Source organism: Wyeomyia smithii, chromosome 3, assembly GCF_029784165.1.
Source record: "Wyeomyia smithii strain HCP4-BCI-WySm-NY-G18 chromosome 3, ASM2978416v1, whole genome shotgun sequence".
Classification (NCBI taxonomy): domain Eukaryota; kingdom Metazoa; phylum Arthropoda; class Insecta; order Diptera; family Culicidae; genus Wyeomyia; species Wyeomyia smithii.
In genome coordinates, this window is record NC_073696.1 from 92,386,013 (window position 1) to 92,411,471 (window position 25,459).

General features: G+C 39.6%; 2 protein-coding genes across 5 annotated transcripts in view; both read right to left on the reverse strand.

The window, feature by feature from the left end:
* The window catches only part of LOC129733271 (dual specificity tyrosine-phosphorylation-regulated kinase 2), a 296,861-nt gene extending 274,320 nt beyond the window's left edge, over positions 1-22,541 (reverse strand). Inside the window, exons 1-2 of one of the 3 annotated variants that reach the window (XM_055695015.1) lie at positions 22,313-22,541; positions 22,181-22,231 (exon numbers count right to left, since the gene is read on the reverse strand). In XM_055695015.1, coding sequence (XP_055550990.1) covers positions 22,181-22,231; positions 22,313-22,327 — 66 coding nt within the window. In that variant the 5' untranslated portion in view covers positions 22,328-22,541. Of the gene's footprint in view, positions 1-22,180; positions 22,253-22,312 lie in introns of all 3 variants that reach the window. The other 2 variants (XM_055695014.1, XM_055695016.1) reach the window with 2 other exon arrangements.
* Positions 22,542-22,787: 246 nt separating this feature from the next.
* Positions 22,788-25,459, reverse strand: part of LOC129726952 (laminin subunit alpha-1) — a 399,452-nt gene continuing 396,780 nt past the window's right edge. For both annotated transcript variants that reach the window (XM_055684266.1, XM_055684268.1), the window contains 2 exons: positions 23,818-24,049; positions 22,788-23,751 (listed from right to left, as the gene is read on the reverse strand). In XM_055684266.1, the coding sequence (XP_055540241.1) occupies positions 23,606-23,751; positions 23,818-24,049 (378 nt within the window). In that variant the 3' untranslated portion in view covers positions 22,788-23,605. The remainder of the gene's footprint in view (positions 23,752-23,817; positions 24,050-25,459) is intronic.

A 25,459-nucleotide genomic window follows, 5' to 3' on the forward strand; every position in this document is an offset into this window, starting at 1 on the left:
TAGCATTGCAATCGGCCTATAAGAGTTGTGATCAGAAGCTGGTTTCCCTGGTTTTTGGATGGCGATCACCTTCACTTGCCTCCAATCCTGCGGTACAATGTTTTGCTCCAGGAACTTATTGAACAAGTTCAACAAGCGCCTCTTGGCATTGCCGGGTAGATTCTTCAACAAGTTGAATTTGATTCTATCTAACCCAGGCGCGTTATTGTTACAGGACAGGAGGGCAACTGAAAATTCTGCCATCGTAAAAGGTGATTCTATCGCGTCGTGGCCCGGAGACGCATCGCGAACAATGTTTTGCTCAGGAACAGAGTCCGGACATACTTTCCTGGCAAAATCAAATATCCACCGACTTGAAGACTCCTCGCTTTCGTTGACCGTTACGCGATTCCGCATTCTTCGGGCTGTGTTCCAAAGAGTGCTCATCGATGTCTCCCTCGACGTCTCGTTCACGAACCGACGCCAATATCCGCGTTTCTTTGCTTTAGCCAAACTTTTAAGCTTGGTATTAAGCTCCGAATACCGTAAATAGTCGCCAGGTATACCTCCCTTCTGGTAGGCCTTAAACGCGTCGGATCTTGCGTGTAGACATCGGAGCACTCTTGGTCCCACCACGGAGTGGGAGGCCGTTCTTTGATCGTTACGCCGGGATATTTCTTCGTTTGGGCTTGCAACGCGGCGTCGAGAATCAAGCCCGCGAGGAGGTTGTATTCTTCAAGTGGTGGATGATGTTGAATCGACTCGACCGCTTTTGAAATCATTTCCTCGTATAACTTCCAATCGACATTCCGTGTGAGGTCATACGGAATGTCAATTGGTCGCATGCGAGTCGACCCGTTATTAATTGAAATAAGAATAGGCAAATGGTCGCTACCGTGAGGATCAAGGATTACCTTCCATGTGCAATCCAACCGTAGCGACGTCGAACATAAGGATAGATCCAAAGCGCTTGGGCGCGCTGGAGGTTTCGGGATACGTGTCATTTCACCGTTGTTTAAAATAGTCATGTCGAAGTCATCGCAAAGGTTATTGATTAAAGAGGAGCGGTTATCATTGTATGGGGAACCCCAAGCCACGCCATGAGAGTTGAAGTCTCCCAAAATCAAACGTGGCGAGGGAAGAAGTTCTATTAAATCAAAGAGCAGCCGTTGCCCAACCTGTGCTCTGGGAGGAATATATATTGAGGCAATACAAAGCTCTTTACCTTGTATTGCCATTTGACATGCGACAACTTCGATGCCTGGAATCGAGGGGAGGTTAATACGATAGAAAGAATAGCACTTTTTAATCCCTAAAAGTACTCCTCCATATGGGGTGTCTCGATCAAGGCGAATAATATTAAAATCATGGAAGTTGAGATCAATATTTGAAGAAAGCCAAGTTTCACAAAGGGAAAATGCATCGCATTTGTTTTTATTTATCAAAACTTTAAACGGATCAATTTTTGGTAAAATACTTCTACAATTCCACTGTAAGACAGAGATAGAATCCTTCATATACGCAGTTGAATTAGGCATCGAAGGATACAATCGCTGCAAGGAGGGGCCATTGGGCAGTCAACTGCTTCAAAAATGATCTAACTGTTGGGAGGAATGCTGTAAGAAAAATTTTAATTGGATCGGGTATATTGAAATTTTCAAAAATCCAGTCCACAATGTCAGAAAATTTCACTAATCCAGAGTTTGTTTCATCAACTGGATGTGGAGAAGGAACAACTGGGGTTTTAGATGTTCCTGGCAGTGCTGGGAACTCCTTCTGGGACTTTAAATTTGCAAGCCCAGGAGGAGTTTGCTTCGGTTTTTCCGCAGCACTGTTTGGTTTGTTCGTACTTTTCATTACACTTTGGGAAATCTTAGGACCTTTACGGGGAAGTTTAGGAGAAGAAACATTTTTCCTCTTCCTAGACTCCCCAGGATTGGCATAAGATGTTCCCGCTGATGAATCGTCAGAATCGGTTTCATCGGAGGGCAACAGATCAAAGGGGTTCGATGTTATGGTAGAAGTGGTCACGGTCTTCTTCAGCATCTCAGCGTAAGAACGCTTTGAACGCTCCTTAAGTGACCGCTTGATTTTATCTCTGCGCTGCATGTACACCGGGCATGTGGAGAGCTCATGCTGGTTTTCCCCACAGTGAATACATTTTTCAGCATTAACACTGCAAGAATCTTCCGCATGAGTCTCCCCACACTTGCTACATCGTGCCTTATTGCAGCAGTAGGCGGCTGTGTGGCCTAACTGCTTGCAATTGGTGCAATTCATAACACGGGGTACATACAATCGCACAGGCAGACGAACCCGGTCGATCGAGACGTGGCTAGGGAGTGCAGATCCGGCAAACGTAACGCGAAACGAATCTGACGGAGTGTAAACTTTTTTACCGCCGACGAGAGACATGGACCGCAATTGCTTACAATCCAAAATCTTCGCCTGTGTTTCAGTATTTTTGAAGCAACCGGTTGCGCTTTTTAGGATACACTCGACAGACAGACTCGAATCGGTTATGACACCGTCGATCTCCACGTCTCGTGCGGGTATGTAAACGCGATACTCGCGTGTGAAGAGCTCAGAGCAAGCGATAGCATTGGCCTGTGTCAGATCACTGACCACGACACGGAGCTTGTTAGGTCGGACCTTGGAAATTTCGGTCACGGCCTTGTACCCCTTCGTCAGGTCTTTTGAAATTTGCAGTATGTTTAATCGCTTTGAATTCACTCCTGCCTTTGGACGAAAATAAACAGTATAGCTGCCCTGTTGAGATCCGTCCGGGTAAAGCCTGGGGCGAGGGGGGACTGGAGAATTAACAGGGGAGGGGGTAACAGAAGGGTCAGGGTCAGGGGGGTTCAGGGATGGTGGCACGGGAGGCGAGGGATCTATATCCATCGCGCTAAATGTAGCGCACTAGCGAACTAGCGCCGACAAGAACACGTACCTCTTTACTTCTTCCTTCCAGCAGTGGTTGTCCTATCGTTCGAAGCTGCACCCAAAGCAGCCAGTAGCACCAGTACAGCAGCACCAATACAGCCACCAGCAGTGAGCCGGGTGTGAGATCACTCAGCACAGCGACACGGACTCGACTGTCAACTGATGGCCTTGAATAATACACTCTTTTGTTTGGCTATTCGTACACACGGACAGGATTGTAATAGAACGACCACTTTGCACGTCCGTTTCTGTCGAGTGTTCGACGCGGAATGAATAAAATGTGCTTATCTTGTACCAAAAAACGAGTGTCGCGGCTACACGCCATTTAGCGTTTGACATCTAAATTTATTTTAATTTCTTTTTGCACTGCTGGCAAGATACGGTAGATATACCTAAAGAAAAACCTATTCATTCATTCGAAACTCATTGTAAGCAATTGTTCTATCGCAAACATCACTGTTTGTTGCGCCCACCTTTGCCAAAGTGTTCGCTCTCTCGTTGCCCGGATTGGAACAATGAGAGGGGACCTACACTAAGGTAATCTTAGAAGATTTTTCGGAATTATCACTCAAATGTTTCCGTTTTTCCCCAGAAAATACGGAGAATGCTTTATATTTTGTATCGATAGGTGATCGAGAGAACTAAGAAATGAGACTGACCGTAAAGATGAAGTAATGGTTCTTGGGTAATTCGATAACTGAATTGCAGCCAATTCTGCGACTTTAACAGAAGTAGGATTGGCGAGCTTATAAGAGGCGGTTAAATTGTTGTTGAAGATACCGAAGCCAGCTGTTGTTTTTTAATTTTTAGAAAAATATTTTATGGATTTTCCGCTCGTGTAAATGTATTGGAATCCCACGAAATAACGCAAGACAATCGTTTGTCTCTTTAGCTCGTAAATCAAATTGAGTATCTGATAGTAGACCATTTCTAAAACTAATGAACCAAGCGAGGGATTACCATTTTCTTCATCAATTTCTGGATACAGGACAACGTTGCTATCGGTCTATATGAGTTCTGGTCGGAAGCAGGGAATAATGTTTTGCACAGGAACTGAATCCGGACATAATTTCCTGGCAAAATTAAATATCCACCGACTTGAAGACTCTTCGCTTTTGTTGACTACATTACGATTTCGCATTCTTCAGGTAGTGCTCCAAAAAGTGCTCACGATGTCTTTCTCGAGGTTTCGAACGGACGCCAATAACCGCGTTTATTTTTGCTCGGACCAAGCTTTTAAACTTGTTCTCAAGCTGCAAATACCGATTGAAGTTGTAAGGTTTGTCTACCTACTGAAAGGCTATAAACGCGACTACTTTTTCTGCGAAGACTTCGGAATACTCTTTGTCCCACCCAGGCTTAAGACGACGACTTTTCTCCCTTTTTACTCTAACAGCCTCATGAATAAGCTATTCATGAGAGCTCACATACAGCTACACTGCCGGTAACCGCAAGTCAGTCCCACCTGTAATTTTGTCAATTTTGAGCTAGCATCGTATTTTGGCCTAGCTTTGAGTATATTTTCAGATGTACCGATAAAAAATAGTGGTTTGTTCAACAAAAGTGGAAATCAATATCAAGTCGAATTGTCACTTAAGGCAAAGTAACTGAAAGTCAGTCCCAGAAGAAAAATATGCGAAAGTCAGTCCCGATTTACAAAAAAAAACATGCATAATACAACAGTAAAATGAATTGGGAGTAAAAAAGAGTTCGATACGACCGTTTAGATGAAAATAAGTTATCTAGTAATAATTATCAATTATTGGGATTATTTTGTAGTTTGAATTGGTGATGAATTTATGTGGAGCAAATCTCTGCTAATACGAATGCAAGTCAATTTTTTTTCTTGGTTCGCTTTTTCGTAGATCTATCCGCAAAATCTAAATCTTGAGTATCGAAAAATCTTCCAACAGAATCCAGGGAATCATTCCAAGAAATCTCCAAAGGTGATGCTCGAACCTCAAATGGACTTGGAACATCTTGACATTTGTTGTAGGATGAACCAACTGCAGTCCCGGCTTCAGTTTCTTTATCCGAGTCCTCGCCGGATGAGCTTTCATCGGTTCCGTACATCATGAGATTTTCCAACGTCGACATTTCTTAAAAGATTCTCATGGACATACACTTCCTAACAGCGAAGGATTGACAGTTTTCCAGGGCAACGAATAACAACACGTCAACACGCACTATAGTTTCAATTTTGCAATGTGACTGACTTGCGGTTACTTTCTCTCTCCGGTGTAGAATGTAACAGCAAGTCAGTCACACTTAAGGTTTTTATCATAAAATCAATTATATCAATGGTTTTTACAACGTAATTAGTGCAGGCTAGTATGCAAACTATATTTTAACATGAATATTGTCAAAATAATTCATCTTAAATAAGTGATAACTGAGCGTGAATGAAATATCTTTCGAAGCTGTTTTCTCGTTTCAACATTTTTACAGATGGGACTGACTTGCGGTTACCGGGAGTACAGCTTACACAAGGCAACGAAACTGTCTTGTGTTGCACACGACAGTTCATTCTTGCGCATGTATTTTGTTCGTTCGGACATGATAGCCTAGTTTGCTCATTTTGAAGATGTCCTGTTAGCTTGGCTTGCGCTGTTGACAGTCTGCTGAGCGGCTGTCATCGACTCGCACTTTTTCGTTTCTTATGTTTCATAGGCCGATGGCATATTGAATACAAAGCAAACCGTTTCAAATGTGTTTCCATTGTTGGTATTATTCCCCACGTAAGAAAAAACGTGCTTCGCACCATCTCTCTTTTATTCTTCCATCGGCCTTACTGTCGTGAAACATAATCACCTGAAATCCCACTCGGATTCGTGCCGAAGGATGTCGAAGATTATAGGCTGTCATTTGCGACAGCTTGGAAGAATCATCAGATATAAGGAAACGAAAAATAACAGCCCGTTTGGCATTACCTGTGTGTACTGTCGTCAGTTACTGTCGGGTTATGTACCGAATGTACGGAAAGCAGAGAGAGAGAGCTGTGCAATGCAATGACAGCCGAATTAGTTGAAAAGTTGCTGTCATGGATAAGCAGTCTTTTTCATAAGCTTGGTCCCACCACGGAGTGGGAGGCCGAGAATCAAGCCCAAGAAGAGGAAAGTTATATTTTTCAATTAGTGGAAGATTTCGAATCGACTCGAGGTTTTGCTACACGTATCATATCCCCACTGTTTAACTCTGGAAAGATAATATAATCTTATTCTGACGTTAAATTGATGCATAAATTTTAAATCATTTAAAATGCAAGTTTTTGTTTAAAATTTATTAATGAGTAATCATTACATCGATAATTAATAAATGCCAGAATTCAGTTTTTTTGAATAACGAGAACAGGTTCGCACTATTCGAAAAAGAACAGAGCAATGTCACTAGAAGCGAGGAGTCAAATTAACGCAGACTATCTTTCAAAGTTTAAAACTGTCATATAGAATTGTCACAAGGACTATAGATCAAAGTGGCGCGATTATCATTTGGAGGGGAACCCCAAGCCACGCCATAGGAGTTAAAATCTCCCAGAATTAGCCATGGAGAGGAAAGGATTTCTATCAAATCAAAGTGCAGCTGTTGCCCAACCTGTGCTCTGGGAGGAGTATATATTTAGACAATACGAAGCTTTACCTTGTGTTGTCATTTGATACGCGACAACTTTGATGTCTGGGACCTAGAATACTCCTCTATGAGAGGTACCTCGGTCAAGGCGAATAATACAAAAATCATGAATGTTAAGATCCTTTTTGAAGTAAGGCAAGTTTAAACAGAGGTAACATACATCGCATTTGTATGCATTATTCAAAACTTTGAGTGAATTAATTTTACTTCCAAAATTCCCCTGAGCAGGGGTCCGTACATGAGGATCTTCTTTAACTTTCTCTAAAAAATTCAAGAAAAGAGAAGATTTTTCCTTTCCCGGGTTCAGCAAAAGAACCAACTGAATCGTCAGAGTTAGACTCATCGGACGTTGTCTAAAGTATTCGGAAAAACTAGTGTCGTGGCAGCGCTCTTTCAGAAATCGCAATCGCCTATAATAGGGGCACTTTTCAGCACTTTTCAGCACCTTTATCACAAGCGTTATCCGCGTTTTAATCGCCGCATTTGCCACAACGATCTTTATAACCGCATTGAGGGGTCTTATGAGCCAACTGCTTGCGCTTATGACAGTTCGTTATCCGTGGTATGAACAAGCGCACGGGTAGATGCACCTTGTCCACTAGCACATAGCTCGCCGAAGCAGGCCGGCGTAAATTACGCGAAATAAGTTTGATTGGGTGTGAGTTTTACACCCTTGTTGAGCCATACTAAGTGCAATTGTTTACAATCGAGTAGCTTTACCAGCTAAAGGTTGGAATGCTCGAAACGGCTGGTTACAGCCCTCAGCAGACCCTCTACGTCGATCTCCACTATACGAGCTGGAATGTAAACTAGATAGTCCAGCGTAGGAAGCTCACAAATATCAATTTGTCTTGCTTGCTTTTTTTTCTGTATGGACTTCCTCACTGCGACCAGAATTGTAGATCTATTGTGAGCAGTGCCTTAGAATATCAATGTTTATTCATGAGTAGATGAATTAATTAAATCTCAGTGTCAGTACATTTATTCGCCGATGCAACTCAGTAACCTATGTTCATTGCGACGATGTTTCTCATATTCATTGACAGAACAGTGGAATGAATATCAAAGGCTTCGTAATGATGTTCAAAGAAGCTTCGGTGATAATCGATCCAAGTAGTGCAAATCTGTTCAGACGCTGTACAATGCCCAGTACAGTATAAATGGTTGAATAAGGTTGATTTGATTTTCACTATTTTGATATGATATTCAGTTTTGACCATCAAAATATCAACACGAGTGTTAAAGTTTATCTTGTCGGTGCTCATCGGTTGTTTGGTATCATGAATATTGTGGTGGATACGGCCCCTTTTAAGATAAGCAAAAGAAAGTAATATAAACTTAAGTAGTGTAAACACTGTGATCAGCATAAACGCTATCACGCCACCCGCGCGAGGAACGGGCGACGGCGATTATGCTGAGCACAGCATTAAAGGTCACGTATCGATCTGCGATCGTGCGGCCTGTATAGGCTAAGAAATAGAAATAATAAAGCATTATTGAATCGACCGTACACTCGAGAGGTTCGAGTTCTCTTTTAATAACCGAAACCCACATAAACACATATATACAACCACCAACATTTCATGGCGATCCTGCCAGGAGGCGATGGTGTATCGGTTCGGCGTCGCTTTACTGAAAACTTTGAACCCAGTTATGAAGTGTTTGAAATTGTGCAACAAAGATATACAAATGTAAAATGTTCAAAACAGTGAACAAAAACCCGAAGAGCAGTAGAAAATGAGCAGTAGCAGTCAGTGGAATTGTGCAACGTAAAGCTAACGATGAGGCGATCAGAAGATTCCAGGTTCCTCGAATGAACCAGAAAAGACCAAATGCACCAATAGAAGAGGTCACATGCATTCCTTGTGCAATATTGCCGTCATCATCTAACGCAATTAAGAGACACTTTGTACGACCATATCAAACAACGATCATTTATGCCGGAAGAGGCCGAAGCATACTTGAAACTTTCGGAACACCTGTACCACCTAGCTACAAATGCAGCCATCGGATATAGCGCACCAACGACAACTTTCAACGCTCTGGCAGCGCTATACGATGAAATAGATACAGTGCTGTTGTGGAATAATATGGGAAATCACTGAAATATACAATGGACTTACCTTTTAGGTAACAACAAGAATATAAGTATTCTATTTTACTTATGGAGTAGCAACGAAAAAAAAAAAAAAAAAACACTAATCCACGTATATGTGTAAGTAGATATGGATATATATATATATATATGTATTTTCCTCGTATCAAAAACACTCTATACTTATTATGACCATTCTTGTCTGAAAGATATATATATATATATATATATATATATATATATTTATATATATATATATATATATATATATATATATATATATATATATATATATATATATATATATATATATATATATATATATATATATATATATATATATATATTTATATATATATATATATATATATATATATATATATATATATATATATATATATATATATATATATATATAAATAAATAAATAACTACGTAACATACAACCTATGCTTTAATGCTAAATGGAAAAAAATTTTGAAGCTGGTGACACTCTAAACAAGTTGCTAGCTAGTTTAAAGAAATTTAAGAATTTGACAGCGCCGACTAGGCATAAAAAGATTAAAGCGGTATACGATCTATTACGAGAAATCAAGCAGATAACAGTAACCGCTGAAGGAACCGCCGACTATATTGTCATTAGAGTGGCTATCCGAGTCGTTGATAAATACGACGGGGATGCTGCTTCTCTCCAGTCTTGGTTGGACAACGTGGATGTCCAACGAGCTGATGACCCGGAAGTACCGGAAGTCAGCTTTATTACCTTTCTCAAATCCCGATTAGTGGGCGCTGCACGCGGATCCCTCGAAGGAGTTCAAACCCTTGCGGTAGCGAAAGCCACACTTAAAGAGAAGTTTGCTGTCCAGCTCACCCCCATAGCGGTGGAGGCTGAATTGCGATCGTTAAAGCAGAGGAGTGGTAGAACTGTTACCGAATTCGGCAGTGAAATTGAAAAACTAGCCACGAAACTGGCAGCTGCATGGGTTTCCAAAGGCCCCCCATTTACTACCAAAGCTTCCGCTAGGCCAGTGGTGGAGCCTATAGCCGTACACACCTTTATAAATGGTTTAAGAGACAAATCGGCAGCTTATTTAGTAAAGTCCAGAAATCCAAAGACTTTGACTTTGGCTATTTCTGATGCATTGGAGGTTCAACCTCAATCATCGACGGAGCCAGCATTCTGGGCTCAGGGAAACAGAGTTCCCCATTTCAGTAATCATTTTAGTAACCGAAACCCAGGCCGTAGAGGAGGCCGCAGATTCAATAATAATAACCGTGGTTATCGTCATAATAACAATAATCAACGAAATTATAACCAAGGTTATTGCAATAACAACCATGGTTACGATAACCACAACCCTGGATATTTTAATAACAATCAAGGATGCAATTATAATAATCGAAGCAATCGACGTAACTTCAACAATAACCACAACAATCTTAATAATAACTATCCTAATAATAACTACCAAAATAATAATAACAACAATAACAATGGAAACAATGCTCCTCGGAATAACAACAACCTCAACAATAATAATAATCCCCAGAGACGAAATGCAAATGTGGCGGAGGAACCACAAGAGCAACAACCCCGAGCAGAAGCAAATGTAAGAGAGTTTTTTCGTGAGTAATTTTAGCGGCGAGAGAGCTCTAAGATTGAATTTCAAAATAGATAACACTAATTTTCTTTTAGTAGTGGACAGTGGAGCTTCATGCTGTCTACTCGATAAGCGTCATTTAACGAAAAATTTAAATTCATATCTTGACACATCACGGATAATTGAAGTAAATGGTGTAAATGGAGTAACCACTACACTAGGTACAATAGATACTTTTACAGAATATAATGGCTACATGTACCCGATTACGTTTCACATTATGGATGAGCTACCATCCAATGTAGGTTTAATTGGAACCAACTTTTTGAAAAAGTTTGGAGCAAAGATAAATTTTGAAAATTCTAAAATGACATTAAGAATCCCCCGATTTGAGAAAAATTTCATAATTCCTCCACGAACTGAAGTGATTGCTTTTGTTGAAACTTGTTTCTCAGAACCAATGGTTATTCTAAATCAGGAGATACAACCACAAGTATACATTGCAGGAGCAATTGTAAAACCTGAAAAAGGAAAAATTCCTGTTAGGATACTGAACATAAAAAATAAAGCTGTGAAGGTTGATAAACCTCAAGCAAAACCTTTAAAAAATTATGATATACTTGAGATTGACGGTGCATCAAAATATAGTGTTGGTAGAACGAAAGAACTTTTATCAGAATTAAAACTGACTGAAATCCATGACAAGGACAGACCAGTGATAGAAAGATTGTGCATAAAATATAACGACATTTTTTGTTTGAAAGATGACAAATTAACAGTGACGAAAATTTATCAACCCTCGCTTACTGTTAAGCCAGATACACATCCTGTATATACCAGACCATATAAATTACCACAAGCTCACAAGGAAGAAGTCCAGAGACAAGTAGACAAAATGTTGAGCGAAAATATCATTGAGAACGCTATTTCTGAGTGGAATAGTCCTTTATTACTGGTTCCCAAGAAATCAGCTCAGGATGAAAGAAAATGGAGGTTGGTCATAGACTACCGCAAATTGAATAACGCATTGCAAGATGATAAGTTTCCACTTCCTAACATAGAAGAAGTGATTGAGTCGCTAGCAGGAGCTAAATATTTTTCTCATTTGGATCTTTCACAAGGATATTACCAATGTGAACTGAAGCCAGAAGATAGACCAATTACCGCTTTTGGTACCAGCGGAGGACAATATCAAATGACACGTCTTCCTATGGGATTAAAAGTGAGTCCTTCAACATTTTCAAGATTAATGACCGTAGCCATGTCAGGCCTTAATATGGAGAGATGTCTTGTTTATTTAGATGATATTATTGTTTTTGGAAAGACTCTGGAAGAGCACAATAGAAACCTTTCAGATGTTTTCGAACGTTTACGTAAAACAAATTTTAAACTCAATCCGCAAAAATGCAATTTTCTTAAAACCGAATTGTTGTATTTAGGACATTTGGTATCTGTAGAAGGAGTAAAACCCGATCCTTCAAAAATTGAAATAATAAAACAATGGAGTAGTCCACGAAGCACAGATGAGGTAAAAAGGTTCGTTGCTTTTGCGAACTATTACCGTAAGCACATTAAGGATTTTGCGAAACTTTGTAGTCCTTTAAATAAATTAACTCGAAAAAATGAAGATTTTAAATGGACGGAGGAGTGTGAACGATCCTTTCAATACTTGAAGGAGTGTTTCATGAATCCACCAGTCCTCGATTACCCGAATTTTTCGGAGAGTAATATTTTTACCTTGCACACAGATGCATCGGGAAAGGCTTTAGGAGCAGTATTAAGTAATCAAAACACTAGACCCATCGCATTTGCGAGTAGGGCTTTGAATAAAGCTGAACTGAATTACAGCACTATCGAGAAGGAGTTATTAGGCGTCGTATGGGCAATACGCCATTTCAGACCATATTTATATGGCAGGAAATTTGAAATTTTTACAGACCATCGCCCATTAGTTTATTTATTTACACTAAATGATCCTTCAAGCCGATTAACCAAGTTCCGTTTGGCTCTAGAGGAATATAAGTTTGACGTTATATACAAAAAGGGCTCGGAAAACGTAGTAGCGGACGCGTTATCACGTATTTCGATCGAAGATCTTAAGGCTCTAACACCAGCAGGTACAGCTTTTATTTGTACCAGAAGTCAAACCGCGAAACAGAAAATACAGTCTGATACATCGGCTAAGATTGATACACCGAATAATTATATTGAAATTAAAATTGGATCCATGAAGAAAAATGAAGCGCTAGAAGCTCAATTAGAGCAGGGTATTATTTGTATCGACCCTAATACGACATTGACTCACCTACGGGGAGTAATGAACCGATTAGTGGATCTTATCAAAGAAACCAAAATAAAAGGCCTAATCGTTAAAAATACGATTGAAAATAAAAAATTAAAGGACAAAATAGAAGTCCTCGATATAAAAGGCATGCCGCCTATAATTATATTAGGCAGAAATACTCGTCAAATAGACGATAGAAATGAACAAAAAATTATTATAAATGATTTCCATGTATTGCCAACTGCAGGGCATGCAGGAATAAGAAGAACAATTAATACTATAAAACAACGATATGATTGGAAAACCTTAGATAACGATGTTGTTTCATTTATAAAGAGATGTACACACTGTCAGAGAAACAAGAGCCATTACACTAAACAACCAATGCAGCTGACAAGCACAGCTAGTCAAGCTTTCGAAAAAATATTTCTGGATATGGTAGGTCCATTATTGCCGGACGCAGAAGGTAACCAGTATATACTGACTACTCAATGTGATCTGACGAAATTTGTGACCGCAACACCTATTATGGACAAGACAACAGATGCCGTGGCCAAAGCGTTTGTTGAAAATGTCATTTTGAATTATGGTGTACCAGCACAGGTTCTAACAGATAGAGGTACCGAATTTATGTCTACTGTATTTGAAAAAATATGTAAACTATTACAGGTGAAGAAGCTGAATTCCACAGCTTACCACCATCAAACAATCGGAGCGTTGGAAAATTCGCATAAAGTTCTTGGAAATTTTCTACGCATACAAACGAACAACTCTTATGGAAGTTGGTCTGCCTGGATACCGTTTTACAAATTTGCCTATAATACAACGGTACATAGTGCAACAGGTAAGACTCCGTTCGAATTGCTTTTCGGAAGACTTTGCACCCTTCCTTCAAATCTAACTGGACAATACCAAACAGACCCAATATATAACATTGACGACTACACGAGTATTTTGAAATACAAGCTACAAGTTTCTCAAAGAGAAGCTAGGGAGAATCTTCTCAAAGTAAAGGCAGATAGAGTTTCAAAATATAATCAAAACGCCAAAGACACAAATTTTACAAAAGGAACATTGGTCCTCGTGAAGACCGAAAAGGGACCTAAATTAGAAACAAAATATAACGGACCATATGAAATTTTAGAAGATATGGGATCAAATGTAAAGATAGCAATTAAAAATAATAAAGATATAGACATAGTTCATAAGGACAGAATAAGAGAATTTTTAAAGTAAAAAAAAAAAAAAAAGAGAGAGAAGAACCTACATTCAGTTTTTCAGAAAGATAAGAAGATGAAACCAGAGTAGTTTATAATGATTATTTCCATGAATATTTTATATAAATGTTATTCTTATTCATAAACATTTTATACAGAAATATTTTTATATAAAAACATTTGATACAAAAACATTTTTATACAGATTTTAATATATGTATATGTACGTGTGTGTGTGTATATGTATATATATATATATAAATATATATATATATATAAATATATATATATATATATATATATATATATATATATATATATATATATATATATATATATATATATATATGTATATATATAGATATATATATATATATATATATATATATATATATATATATATATATATATATATATATATATATATATATATATACATATATATATATATATATATATATATATATATATATATATATATATATATATATATATATATATATATATATATATATGTATATATGTGTATGTATATGTATATATATGTATCTCCATCATTATATATTATATTAGAGTAATAATTATAAATTCAAACTATAAATTTTTTTTTATCCACCAATTTCAATTTGTATTATTGATTTTCACTTCATATGTTTTATTCCTAATTTCAATTCAAACATTATATAGATTTAAAAATTAGAACTTAAGGCTAATTTTTAAATTCATTAAGAAAGGGCGTGTGGTGGATACGGCCCCTTTTAAGATAAGCAAAAGAAAGTAATATAAGCTTAAGTAGTGTAAACACTGTGATCAGCATAAACGCTATCACGCCACCCGCGCGAGGAACGGGCGACGGCGATTATGCTGAGCACAGCATTAAAGGTCACGTATCGATCTGCGATCGTGCGGCCTGTATAGGCTAAGAAATAGAAATAATAAAGCATTATTGAATCGACCGTACACTCGAGAGGTTCGAGTTCTCTTTTAATAACCGAAACCCACATAAACACATATATACAACCACCAACATTTCAATATCAACGGTCGCATAGGTAGTATGATTATCAATATAAAGACAGCTGAAAATCGCTGCTTTTGAATATCATGACAGTGAATATTCTCAACACTGATTGTGAGATATGCCCGGGTGCCTGCTGTATCCCGCACTTCTATTATTAACAATACCGTTATTGAGAAGTGGCTTGCTTATTATTATTGTTTATCAGTGCTTGTGTGTAATGTGATACTCTTCCTTTTACCCCTTACTGTTCTACTATTCCGATGCTCGTTCCTCTTGCCAAATATCACCAATTATAATTCCCTGGAGAAGTTTCATAGTGCGTCCTTCTGGCCAGTTTTGTTATTAAGAGGGACTTATTTATTGTTAAGAGAAAGTCACGCAAAGGTGTTATAGATTTCAGCGTAAAGGAAGGGTAAGTGGTGGGGAGCCTGAGAATAAACCCATACTTCAAGTCCAGTTTTGACATCGAGTGGCCTGATTCTACTAAGATTCGAACCCACGACCATTCGCTTGACAAAGCGGACTCTGTAACCTTGCGGCTATGCAGCTCCCTGCTTGCTTAACGGGGGACCTTACTCTGGAAGATCGAAAGATATAAAATTTTCGTAATTTTTTTCGGATGTTCAGAGTAACGTGATGTGTTCGGGATTTTCGTTATTGATTATGGTACATTTGACGATATATTTTGCTTGTCTTGGATACAAATATAGTGAGTATTACGCTCTTGGCAGCGTTTCTCTCGAAACCATGTTTTGCAACTGGTGGTACGTTTTTTTCAGCATCTATTGAACCGATTTGGCATTTTTTTTTTTGGTTTGTAAAAATTGATTATCTAGCTTGTTACATAACCGTTTTTAAAAATTCCAAAAATTGCCAAAATGGCGGCCAATTTAAAAAAAAAACAATTTTTTTTAATAAAAAATCACTATTTAAAAGTTCATCAAACATTGCAAAAATTCAGATATCGAAAAACGGTTATGTTACAAGTAAGATAATATATTTCTACGTGCTTAAAATATCAGCCAAATCGGTTCAGCAGATGCTGAGAAAAACGTAACACTAGTTGAAAAAACATGGTTACATAAAAAACGCTGTCAACAGCGTAATATTCACTTAAATATAGTCCACGAAATGCAAAATACATATTCAAACATACCTCAATCAACAACCAAAATACTCGAAAACTTCACCTTTCAACATCCGAAAAAAATATCTCGAAAAATCATAATTTGTTTCCAGAGTAGGGTCTCCCCCTAAATGCATGACATCGAAACATGCAGTTTATTAGAGTGGATTATAGTCATCTCGGACACAGGCGAAAATGGTGTCAGATCTCTACAAATTTGCATTTTATTCAATGCTTTAACATTGGGCCGGAGGAACACAACACAGGGCCCCGAATATCCTTCTGGGTACAGTTTTACCCGATGGATCAACTTTTGTCAAATTTTGCCTTCGGAATCGCAGGAGTCAGTTTCTTTTTCGTCCATGTTGGACAGGAGAATCAAATCAGCAAACCAAATTAACAACAAAAATCGAAACCGTAGAAAAAAAACTTTCAATAGCCGAATTTAGAAAATCTATACCGAGCGTCTTAGCAGAGTGATTGGGAAATCAAAGAAATAGTTATTGGTTTCCGTTATACTCTACTAGAAAATTTTTTGGAAATAAATATTGAAATTCAGTCCGCGCAAATATATATTTCGACTGTGACTTACAGTCTTCCTCAGTGCTTATGTGGACTGGTAAAGAGCAAAGCGTAAATCCCGTTTTATTTGTAGTAGGTAAAAATGGAAATTTAGCACTCTTAATTGGAGTTAGGTAGGGAGTTATGCGGTCGATTGTTTACCGTACCATATCTGGGGTTTTTGGGAAGCAGATTGAATAGCCATGAGGGGTGATTACTATAAACACTATAGATATAGACCTGCGGAGTGGCAGGCAGCAACCCTAGCAACGCTGGTTTTCTATATTGTTGTTATTTGTTTGATACACATTTTTCATTATGTTCATTTTGGCTCGCTCGTTTGACAGTTTTTTTGGCTCGCTGCGATTCAGTCCGCAGGTCTATATATATAGTGTCTATAGTGATCACCTGCGTCTTTGTTGAGAAGCGTGCATGGGTGTTGTTTATAAATTTCTAAACTTTCAGCTACGTCTAATTTCCATAAATTATTAACGGGGCGGAGTAGGTGAATGTTATCCGAAGTTAGTGGATGTTCCTCGTTAAAAATATGTTCAGCCACTTTTGATTTGAAAAGGTGTGGTGGGGCATTTTTTGAAACTTTACTTGCTTTTGTCACTTCTGCGAAATGTTCTTTGAAACGTATCCCTAGGTTACTCATGGCTATTCAATCTGCTTCCCAAAAACCCCAGACATGGTACGGTAAACAATCGACCGCATAATTCCCTACCTAACTCCAATTAAGAGTGCTAAATTTCCATTTTACCTACTACAAATAAAAAACAGGATTCAAGCTTTGCTCTTTACCGGTCCACATAAGCACTGAGGAAGACTGTAAGTCACAGTCGAAATATATATTTGCGCGGACTGAATTTCAATATTTATTTCCAAAAAATTTTCTAGTAAATATAACGGAAAACGATAACTATTTCTTTGATTTTTCAATAGCCGCTTTAGCATCCTATTGTTGCAAACGGTGTACAAACGGCACTCCTCATGGTAGACAATTACTTCCACGGCACTGAGTTGAACAAAAAGCAAATTGAATGTTTTTGTAAAATTGGACAACTTAACAACGAAGCTGGCAACAACGATCCTGACTCCTCTGAGGCTCACTTCCAAATGAATTTCTGTGTATTTTGGTGCCCCCAGCAAAGATAAGTTTTTCAGAGACTGAAGAGAGTTTTCCCCTAAGCTAACGTAGAACTGACAAACCCCGTAGAATTCGGCGGCCTTCTAACTCACTTTTTACCAAACTAAGGTTTTTTTGTAAGATTTGGATCACTGCGACCATTGTTTTGAATTTTTGTGGTATGCCTCTTCCTTAATCTAGGTACCCGTGGCAGACATATCACTATTGATAAAAGTGATCGTTCTTGTCATATTCTCCCAATTTGGCACTGAATTTCGTAGGAACTGACGTAGGCAGACATCGACATTTTCCAAAGGCTCTTATTCTGTGCTGTATTAGTGCATTGAATTGGCAGAGCAAATGTTCTGCGGTTCCGGCTGTCCAATGTTTACGGTTACTGTCTGGATTTTGGTATGTCTTTAAATCAACTTCGATCGTATATTTAACTATAGATTTTTGAACGATAATTTTTAGAAACAGTAAGGTAAATAACCTTTAAATTTATAGAATCATAAGAAAAATATAATATAATAAAATGAATAACTAATTTGTAAGCCTAATGGTAAATAATTCTAATATTTCGAAAGTAATTAAAGAAAAGTAATTTAATTGCATTGTGATCTACAACGCAGGTTACAAGTGGCGGCGACAGAGGTGAACGGGGCGTCGGTTTCGTCATACAAGGAACACAGATCAAGCGGATAATTAGGTGGAGTCCTATCAGTGACCGGATATACGTATTGAGAAACATGTGCAAATTCTTCAATTACAGCCTTATCAACGTATACGCACCGACGAACGACAAACCCGATGACGTGAAGGAGGAGTTCTATGAGCTCTTCGATAAAATTGTGCGTCCTTCCGAGGTCCAAACGTCGACTCAGACCACCATCTCGTGGTAGGAATGACTCGCGCTCGGCTGGCTAACTTATACAAATCGAGCATTTCGAGAAGGATACGGCTGGACATCCAGAGGTTGTCAGCTGACGGAGTTGCTGCTGAGTACACTCGGAAGGTTGACGAGCGGATTGGTGAACCGGTTGGAGATCTGAACGAACAGTGGAAGCACGTCCACGACACGGTCAGCTACACAGCGCGAGAGGTGTTGGGCACGACTGCAGGAACCACACGCAACACGTGGTTTGTTGCGGAGTGCCAAGAAGTAACATGTGAGAAAAGTCGAGCCCATGTTCGGCTGATGGTGGTAGAGCACCGTGTGACACGCCAGATGATGGAGAGTCATCGAGAGGCTAGAGCGACAGAAAAGAGACTTTACCAACGCAAGAAACGTGAGCACTGCGAACGATCTCTTGCGGAGACGGAAGTATGCTTCTCCAGGCACGACACGAGAAGTTTCTATGAAGTGGTAAACGGAATCAGGAACCGGACTATGCCAATCCCTGCCATGTGCAACGACAGGGAAGAAAACCTGATAACCGATGAGGCATTTGTGGCCACGCGTTGGAAGCAACATTTCGAGATTATATTAAACGGCGTAGAGGATAGATCAGTCGACAGAAACAGGAGAGAACTAGAGGAGGATGGACAAGCTGTGGATCCGCCAAGCTTAGACAAGGTGAGGGAAGCTTGTAAGGAGCTAAAAAAAACACAAAAACTTGTCCCCAGTCGAACTTTTCAAAACTGGGAGTGAGCAGCTGTTGCGTGCTATCAATCGGCTCATTCTAGAAGTTTGGGCTGAAGACAAACTACCAGCGGACTGCTTGGACGGACTCATTTGCCCAGTCTACAAAAAGGGCCATCGACTCTATTGCAGTAACTATCGAGGTATAACACTCCTCAATCCTGCATATAAGATTCTCTCCCACATCCTATTTCAAAGACTGAGGCCGTTGCAGGAACCCTTTATTGGAGATGAGCAGTGCGGTTTCCGGGAAGGGCGGTCTACATCGGACCAAATGTTCACCTTGCGTCAAATCCTAGTAAGGAGATCTGGCGTGTAATGGAGCGGTATCATATGCTTCTTGACTTTGTGGATGATATTGATATCGTCGGTATCAACCGCAGAGCAGTGGAAGAGACATTCGTGCCTTTCAAAAGGGAAGCAGCGAAAACTGGACTTATCGTCAACTCTGCCAAAACAAAGTACATGGTAGTTGGTAGAGAGTATGGAAGTTTGTCGTTTGTCGAGTCATTTATGAAGTAGTCGACGAATTTGACGAAGGGTACCTAGAACTCTCGTAACGTGTGACAATGATGTTAGCCGCGAAGTGAAGAGACGGATAGCAGCCGCACACAGGAACTTTTACGGTTTACGTAGCCAGCTGTGCCCCGCAGCATGTATGTCACTGATCCTCCCGGGGGTACTCTTCGGCCACGAGTGTTGGTCGATGAAGGAGGCCGACCGGCGAGCATTGAGAGTCTTCGAGTGTAGGATCAAGCGTTCAATACTTGGCGGAAAATTGGAGAATGGCGTATGGCGCAGGTGCATGAACCACGACGTGTACCAAACATACCAACATGCGGATATCATCAAGCTGATGAAACAGGGAGGATCGACCGGCGAAGATAATATTCAGCAGAAAATCCGACAGAGATCGGCGACTTCATGGTAGATCCCGTACTCGTTGGATGTGTGGTGTGGAGGAGGACGTCCAATCGGCAGGTGTTAAGGGAGATTGGAAAAGACTGGATTCGACAGTGGGTCGTTAACGACATGTCGCCATAAAAGTAAAGTAGGTATAGTTCCTATCCTGACAGATTTGTGCACATTCAAAAATTGCAAATATTCAAGCCTGGAACACTGTAGGGCAACGATCCATCGCTAACGAAATACCTAGTTACCATCCAATCTTCGTTACCTAGTATAAGTTGCTGATAACCTTTGAATCTTAGATTGCGAGCTGGACCCTCTGATCTCCTTCAGATACTTTTTTTCTTTGGTTTTGTCGACCAGTGTTATCAACGTTTATCGCCTTCAATACTGCTTTTAAAATTGAGTACCAGTTTACAACAAGGAGGAGGGACAGCAGAGCGTCCCAATCACCAAATGAATTCTGCAAGATTTTATCCTGGGTTCGGTGTTGTGGAATGTCATGTATGACGGTATGTTGAAACTCTAGTTCCCTGTAGAACTTGTGATCCTGAGCTTCACGGACAATATATAGCTCTGCGGCGAGTTGATCAAAGAGGTCGAGTTGACGACTTCACACTGTATGCGCAAGGTCGAATAATGGATGCGCTCCAAGAAAGCTGAGCTAACGCACCATAAGAAGCAGATCACGGTTGTGAACAACCGTAAATCAGAGATATCATCGGCTTCATCGGCTATTGTAGCACTATCTCGTACGATGTCGAATAGTTCAGTGGTGTATGGTAGCAAGCGAAAACTTCTTGCATTCGTGGTTTTGTTCAATGCTCTAGGTACTAACAGCTATTGTGGTAAACTGGAGAGTTGCGAGTGCGTATAATACAGTATCATACAATGCAATCTGAGTTTTTGTCCTGTGGGATGCCTATCAGCATCTCCATCAAGGAGGACAGAGAAAACTTCGAGCAACATGATTGAAGAGGCATACGAGGTACTAGGAGGTCATCTTCGTTGTTTCGAAGGCAGAGGGAATGGTCCAATTCCACAAAGGGTAGATGGACGCACGGACTTATTCCGGACGTATCCGGGTGGTTTGGAAGACACTATGATGAAGTTAACTTCATCATGAGCCAATATTGGACATGCTGAGCATGATTACTTCGTATACCCTCGTGTTGTACGTGCGAGGAGAGAAATAACGGGCAACCTAGTCCGAAGTATGTGCGAAAACCCGCCCTGATTGTTCGTAGCTGTAACATGTATGGCAGGTGAACAACCAACACGGCTATGGTACATAACTGACAGTCTCCAGATAATTAGCGGGAAGGTCGCAAGAGTAAAGAGAGTGCATCAAGCACAAAAGCCACTTCTCAACGGAATATTTAATCATCGTCAGGAAGACCATGATAAGTCGAATAGGTCAGGTCAGGTAGAGTGTCCCAGTATTACTGTCCTAGTTCTATCCCCACATCTTGAGTTCACTCCCCAGGTGTCTTTGAACAGATTTCCCTGTCACTTTCCAAAAAGTATGCTTTCGATCACAGCCACATTGTGATATACGTGGTCCACAAAGAGGAATTCTCTCTCCCTGCTATGGTCAATGATGGTTGACGTAGTCGTTAATACGATAGTGCAGCATGGCTACAAGGTCATTGGTTGTACTGATGACGTAGTTCTCATTGATAGTGGTAAATGTAACGCAATTCTATCAAGCTGTTTGCAGTGGTTTCATGCTTCATCGAGGTTGAGCTTATGCGGCAGCTATCTATTACTTCATATCTGATATAGATAAACAATCCTCAAAAGGCAATTGGAATATTTGCCAGAGAGTATGAAGCGAAAAGTATATTTCTGCTCTAACTTCGCGACATCTGTGCACGTGATTGGGTAATTATTTCGTTCTGAAAATGTTTTGTATTTCTAGATTCAAATCTACGCTAAAACCCGGTTCTTATACAGACGTGGACGTCAATTAACTTTTTTTTAAATCGATTTGGTAGGATTATTATCATCTTTTTCCTGCTTCGTCCTTTGAAATTCTATACTTACGTTTCTCCGCATTCGATGCATTGGTAGTATTCCGCTGTCAATTCTCAATCGCTGAAACCATTTATCAATAACCTAAATAAGTACAATAAGGAAGCTAGCTATTCCACTAATTATTGCAGAGTTGTTACCTACCAGAAAGTATAGCATAGAAACCTAGTAGGTCGATAACCAATCACTGCAACAAAGGTATAGAACCTATCAGTACGTAAAACCCGCGGACCGTGAATTTAAAAATTCCGCTCTGATATTCGTTTGGCCAGTGGAGCCGGATGCCGAAATCCAACGAAATTACTAAATTACGGTATCGTTCCCGAAACAATCAAAACAATCTGAACTTCCGAACGACGACTCGTTTGGTGGTCAACTGCTGGTGGAAGGTTGAATTTGCCCAGCAAAAACAAACAAGCAAGTTGGTGTGTAAGTATATTACCTTCGTATATTTGTGACATGCAGGATTGTTTGTTTCCTTCAGGATTACAGCCAACACGTGATTTCTGCATTACATACTGTTGTGAGCAACGTGAAAGATATCTGCATTTATTTTACCGTCGAAGATTGTTTACCGTTCGGATAAAATGAAGAAAATCTAAGCCTTAAACGCTGCGGTATACATATATTTTCATTTATTTTCCAATAACTCATTTCACAGAAACATCATAGTACATTATTATGGCTTATGTTGGGTGTATTAATAAAATAAAATAGAAACAATTTACATCTGCAGGGCGTTTTTGCCCATACTGGGGAAAATCCTAACATATTATAATTAATTGTCTAACGTTAAATACACGTTTTCAATATATTACCTTAGCTAAGTTATATGGCAGTATATGTGATCTTTTTATCTTACCGTAAATTTGCTGGCATAAATAGTTCATTCATATTGAATAGGAATCGCCCCGGGGCCTAAGGAGGCGCCCGGTGCATTCACCAACAGTTGGCAGTAGCTTTCGGTTTAGTCAGTGAAAATAAATACTTACGTTACTTAAACAGTGTGTGACTTGGATATAATGTACAGTTTTTTTCGGTTCAATGATAACACTCAGTTCTACTAGAATTCTATCTTCGACAACACTAACTTAGAATCGGTGGTTTGTACGAACATTCATTATTTCACAGAAAAACGCAAGGCACATCTCTTTGATCGGATATCTTCTCGTGATAAGCTGCAGCCTCTCGAAGCCTTCGTTTATCGGTATACATACAAATAATGTAAGTAAATTGAAAATATTTTTATTTGGTATGTCGTAGTTCCCTCTTGAATAACTTCAAGGCAATGAAGTTGTGGAACCAAATTTGATCGCTTGCAATAGCACTATTCTTTAAGCGTATTCATATGCTAATGCTACAACAAAAGTGACCTACTATTTACAAACGTGTGATGACTGGGTAAGAGGAAGCAGGAGAGGGGAGCATCCCCAATCGTCAATTGACGGCTAGGCACTCGCTCAGTAGGACGTTGTGCAGATTGTCCATATCGGTCCAATCCTTTCGTTCGTTTCGTATCACCACATTCCGAATGCAGCCCTTGAAGTTCTCCCGCAGCAGCAGCGTTCCACTGGGGGCAGTGTCTGAAAATCGATAGAAGGATTAAATGCTACTGAGCCGGAACCAATGACATTGTCTTTGTGCCGTACCTGGTAAGCCACCGATGTAGAGCGGTGCCTTGGTGACAACCCTTCGCAGCACCTCGTTCGATTGCACTAGCAGTGTGTTCGGTGGATAGTTGTCCACTCGCAGCACTATCTGGTGGTCCTCGTACAGGGCGGACACGTTGTGCCATCGGTTATCGCAGAGGGTGTACTTCGAGGGCAGCGTGCTCTGCACCCGGATCGGATAGCCGTCACCGACATCTATCGACAGGATGACCTAAAAAGTAAATAGCAATGCAATCGATGAAAATTTGAAATGGAAAAATTACTAATCTTTCAATTAAAAAATTTATTTAATAGAAATTTCATGTTAATTTTTTAACAAAAGAGATGCCCCAAATATTATAGCAACTTATATACAAAACCTGCTTTGTTGTTAAAATTTGGATCAAAAAATAAATTGACAATCTTTTTGGAAATTGTCGACTTCTGGAATAGTACAGCAGAATTTTTAAAATGTTTGAGAACAAATTATGATTAAAACTTTTACAATTTTTTTTAAAACTCATTTTACCCAAGTTTTTTTTAATAATATTGCATCGGGTTGAGATGTGGGAAAATATCTGAACATCTTCATCTATAAAAGCGGTTATTAACACCTTCGCTAACTTCTAAATCTCACGATCCTAAATATTGTGAAAAATACTATTGTTAATGGAGAAAATACTGGAACAATCTACAACAGACCAGCTTTTCACCTTGAGACAAAACCTCGACAAGAACACCACTGCAAATGCACCATTTATTTATAGACTTGAAGCCGGTGTACGATTCAGTAGAACGCAACGAGTTGTGGCAGATTATGCTTGAACATGGATTCTTGAAACAACTGATTAGGCTCTTCACGATTTCACATCATGCGCTAGGACAACCGATTAAATTTCGGAGATTTGTGACGTTTTTTTTTTGTTCACACAACATTTATTTGACACGGCACAATACAAATTACTGTTTTACGGAGCCAATTGAAGCGTTTGTGACTTTGTCTGAAGCAAAGGAACGGCCTCTCGAACTTGCTGCTCACATAGCTTTGCAAGGTGCATTACGAAAGGCATGTGTGCAGAGGAGCGACACCATCATCACGAATGCTTATAGGCTTCGCAGAGGAGGAGGCCTGTAAGGGTCTTAGAAGGGAAGCTGTGAGAATTGGACTCACCATACCACTGCTAAAACGAAGTACATGGTAGATGGCAGAGACCAAGGGAGACCTACAGGCGAATGAAGAGTGGGCGACCGGCAAAGATAATATTTAGCAGAGACCCGGATAAAGGCCGAGAATATCGTGACCTCACACAACGAGTATGCCCGAGCACCAGGTGTAAGGGGCAACTAGAGAGAAGCAGCCCATGACCGAGTTGGTATCTATAGCTCCCGATTGTTTGGAAGGATTGGGTCCAGCAAAAATGTTCTGAGAAGTGATAAGATGTTACAACTGGTGTTGGAAATACTGATTCATTCTTCATATCACAAAAGTTCTCAATCAAGACTCACTTTGGCGGAATCGGAGAATTTTAAAACCTCTCTATAAACTGTTTAACTGTTTTGAGCCCAGTTTGTGCAAGCGCGGAAAAGAGGTAAATAAAACGAATGGACAGAGAAGTGAAAAATGCCTGGGTGCTCCACTTCC